The sequence below is a fragment of the Gavialis gangeticus genome, unplaced genomic scaffold (genome assembly GCF_001723915.1).
Source record: "Gavialis gangeticus isolate Ggan-Ray unplaced genomic scaffold, GavGan_comp1, whole genome shotgun sequence".
NCBI lineage: Eukaryota > Metazoa > Chordata > Crocodylia > Gavialidae > Gavialis > Gavialis gangeticus.
The window spans coordinates 93,164,414-93,167,983 of NW_017729034.1; the positions used below are offsets into that span (position 1 = coordinate 93,164,414).

A 3,570-nucleotide genomic window follows, 5' to 3' on the forward strand; every position below is an offset into this window, starting at 1 on the left:
TCCCCCCCCCCCCCCCCCCCCCCGTGGTTTATTCGCTGTCTGGGAAGGGGTGGGCGGTCAGCGGGTGTATTTATTATTCAGCACCTGATGGCCTTAAAAAGGAATTCATCGTTTGAGAAGAGTCAGGTTAAGGAGAGGTTGGTGGATACTATTCAGATAACTTTCGCAGGAAATATGCCAGCCTGCAGAAAGAGTTTCCAGCGCTCTCAGCACCTCCTGACTACGCTAAAAGGCAATCCGGTTCCTTTGCTGTCCGCTGTGATATATTGCCCTGAACAAGGAACAACCCGCCTTATCTCTGGAGCGAATTAGTTCCCTCAATTGAGCCTAACGAGCAGCGGTTTTGCCTTCAGCGTTTCTTTCTTTCTTTTGCTACGTGCTCCGCTGCCAGATGCGGGCTTGCAGGCGGTAATGACCGTCACCAGGCTTTCCTTTCCCTCCACAGACATTTTCCTCAATCCAATCAATCGGATGAACGTGCCCGGCCCTTCCTGCCTTCTCTGTTGGGCTCTTGGAGCCCCTTGAAGGTTTTTCAAGCACTCCGGTGAAAAAGAGCTTGGGCCCCGCCTGCCCAAGGGATGCGCAGAAGAGAGGTCTCCCCTTCCCAGCCCATGGCCCCGTTGCAAACTCCCCTGGAGGTCTTACTGTCCCGTCTGGAGCAGTTAGCACGTGTTAAAGTTTCTGCCGGGCGGGTTAGACCGTGCGAGTTTCCAGGCTGCCTCGTCACACCAAGTCCCCGCTGGTCCCCCTTCCCTCCCCGTCCCCCGCAATCAGCGTGTAAAGAGCACACACAAATCAATCGCAGGCCACCCCGGGGGCTGAACCGCCTCTGGGAACACCTTGATCTGTGCAAATCCTTGTCTCACGTGGGCCAAACTGCACTCGGTTTCCACAAGCAGGCGTGTTGGTGGCAGGATCCTGCCCCTCCCCCTCCCAGCGCCCTGCTGTCCCTTCCCGGGAGGATGGAGGGCACCCCCCGCCCAAGCCCCTCGCCCCAGATTGCTGGAGCTCAGCTGCAGAGGTCGCCTCCGCGCCCACTGGCATTGCACTTCACCCAGGCGGTGCTCACAGAGCGGCATGAAGACAACATTTCCCGGCAAAGACGCAGACTGTCAGCCCCTGACAACCCCGGCACATTCATAGCCCCCCCTAGCTGCATCTGTTACCAGGAGCAGGCTGAAACCAGTGCATGGAGCCGGTTACTTACTACAGCAAACACCGATCCTTCCTCCCTGAGCTTTCGCTTGCAATATTCTCTCCCTCGCTGGCTTGATGTTTGCCTGCCTCTGTCCAGTTCTTTTGTGCAGCCTCTCAGTCCAATTCACAGATGACTTCCTCCCCACCCCCCTCCTCCCCCAACACCTTAGTAGCTTACATTACTCAGTGAATCCAAAAAAAATACTTTGAGAGCTGGAAATACGACCTGCTCTCCCTGCCGTCTGATCATCTTCCGCTGCCACCCTTCCAAATCAACCAGGAAAAGAAAAGAAAAGGAAAAGGAAAGAAAAATAATTGAAAGCTCCAAAACAAAATTTTAAAAAAAATCCTTGTCACGCAAACAGATTCAAAGTTTCCTATTTATTTTAATTGCTTTCCTTAAACAGCCTCCCCTTGTTTCGCCAAGGGAAAAGCAAAACGATAGCAAAGAGAGAGATGCATAGCCAAGTATTTTTTAAAAAGAGGTTTTAAGGGGAAAGCTATTTGTGGGTCGGATACGCCACTAATAATTACTTTTTTTAGACAAAGCAACCAGAGGCAGGCAGTTCAGGTACAATGCAATTGAAAAGGGCCCTGCACAGCTCCTCCCAGGTCTGACAAACGAGATGAGCAAGATGGGTGGAAAACGAAAAGCAAGGGGGAAAGGCCATACTCGGAGAAAGAAATTCAAAACTTAAGACTATTGTTTTCTTTTGGGGTTGGGGAGAGCAGAACACAGCAAAAGAGAGACAGAGAGAGAGAATAATAAACAAAGCAAGGCATACCCCCTTCCGTCCTCCAACAGGACTTCCCCCACCAGGTTACCTAACGAGGAGATGCTAGCCTGAAAAATTACCCCAAGCAAATACACATCCCAAGCAGACCCTTTGCTCTCTCTACTGTATAGTAGATGCGGCTTTATACTGGAAATTAGAAACAGGGGGAGGAGAAAGCGTGAACACGGAGCGATGAGTGCGCGTTGTCAATCAGAGGGGTTTTGTGTCTCCTTGACTCCTGATGGTCCATGGCTGAGGTGTCCCAGGGTGGCACCACAATGCATATGAATAGGAGTCCTTGCTAAATGGGACAGTCAAAGCGCACCGCCCTGAATAATGGCACGTCATCCTAACAAGACCATTATAGATAGGAGGGCTCCTTTTGTCTCTTTTCTCTGCTGCAGCTCTATAAAAGCCCCTCTTTTTCAGGCTGAGGTTAGTTCAAGCATACACCAACCAGCTCTCCTGTAAACAGGCTGAATCACCAGAGAGCGGAGGACAGGGGAAGATTAGGGGCGAGGGGAGAGTTTCCTAGCTTTGTGTGTGCGCGTGTGTTTGTCTTTTCTTCCCAGAGCCTGCAGTTTCTCTGGTTGTTTTTAAGAAGAGCAAGCCCACTGCACCCACTCCAGAGCAGGGCAGACTTTTCTGGCTCAGGACCCCCAATACAATGAATTCTGACTCCAGCTCTGTTTCCAGCAGAGCTTCCTCACCAGATATGGAGGAGATGTACCTGAGGGATCACCACCACCACCACCACCACCACCAGGACAGCAGGCTCAACTCGGTCTCCTCCACCCAGAACGACCTGGTGCAGAAGATGTCCGGGGAGGGCCTCTCCAGAAATGGCTCCAAGGCAGGAGGGGAGGGCAGCAAGTACAAAATCAAGAAGCAGCTCTCGGAGCAGGATCTGCAGCAGCTGAGGCTGAAGATCAACGGGCGGGAGCGCAAAAGGATGCACGACCTCAACCTGGCCATGGACGGGCTGAGGGAGGTGATGCCCTACGCTCACGGCCCGTCCGTGAGAAAGCTCTCCAAAATCGCCACGCTCCTGCTGGCCAGAAACTACATCCTGATGCTCACCAGCTCCCTGGAGGAGATGAAGAGGCTGGTGGGGGAGATCTACGGCGGGCACCACTCCGCTTTCCACTGCGGGACGGTGGGGCACTCCGCCGGGCACCCGGCGCACGCAGCCAGCACCGTGCACCAGGTGCACCCCATCCTCGGCAGTGCCTTGTCCTCCGCCAACACCTCCACCTCCCTGTCCGCCTCCCTGCCCGGGATTGGCACCATCAGACCCCCTCACTCTTTACTCAAGACTCCCTCTACTCCTCCCGCCCTCCAGCTTGGCAGTGGCTTCCAGCACTGGGCAGGCTTGCCTTGCCCTTGCACTATCTGTCAAATGCCACCTCCGCCCCACCTGTCCGCCCTCACCACGACGAGCATGGCCAGGATCTCGGGAGAGTCCAAGGACTTACTGAAGTGACTTTTGCAAGCCTTTGGAGATCGGCGTTGGGCCCCAGGTCCCTGAGATGGTGGCGCAGGAAGGAAGCCTCCAGCCAAGAAGTCCTGTGCTCGCATGCATGCTTCTTCGCCTCGG

At 54.2% G+C, this 3,570-nt stretch overlaps 1 protein-coding gene across 1 annotated transcript; it reads left to right on the forward strand.

The window, feature by feature from the left end:
• Positions 1-2,640: 2,640 nt before the first annotated feature.
• Positions 2,641-3,456, forward strand: OLIG3 (oligodendrocyte transcription factor 3). The gene has a single exon (XM_019526926.1). It carries the CDS (start codon positions 2,641-2,643, stop codon positions 3,454-3,456), a length of 816 nt encoding a protein of 271 aa, XP_019382471.1.
• The last annotated feature ends 114 nt before the right edge of the window (positions 3,457-3,570 follow it).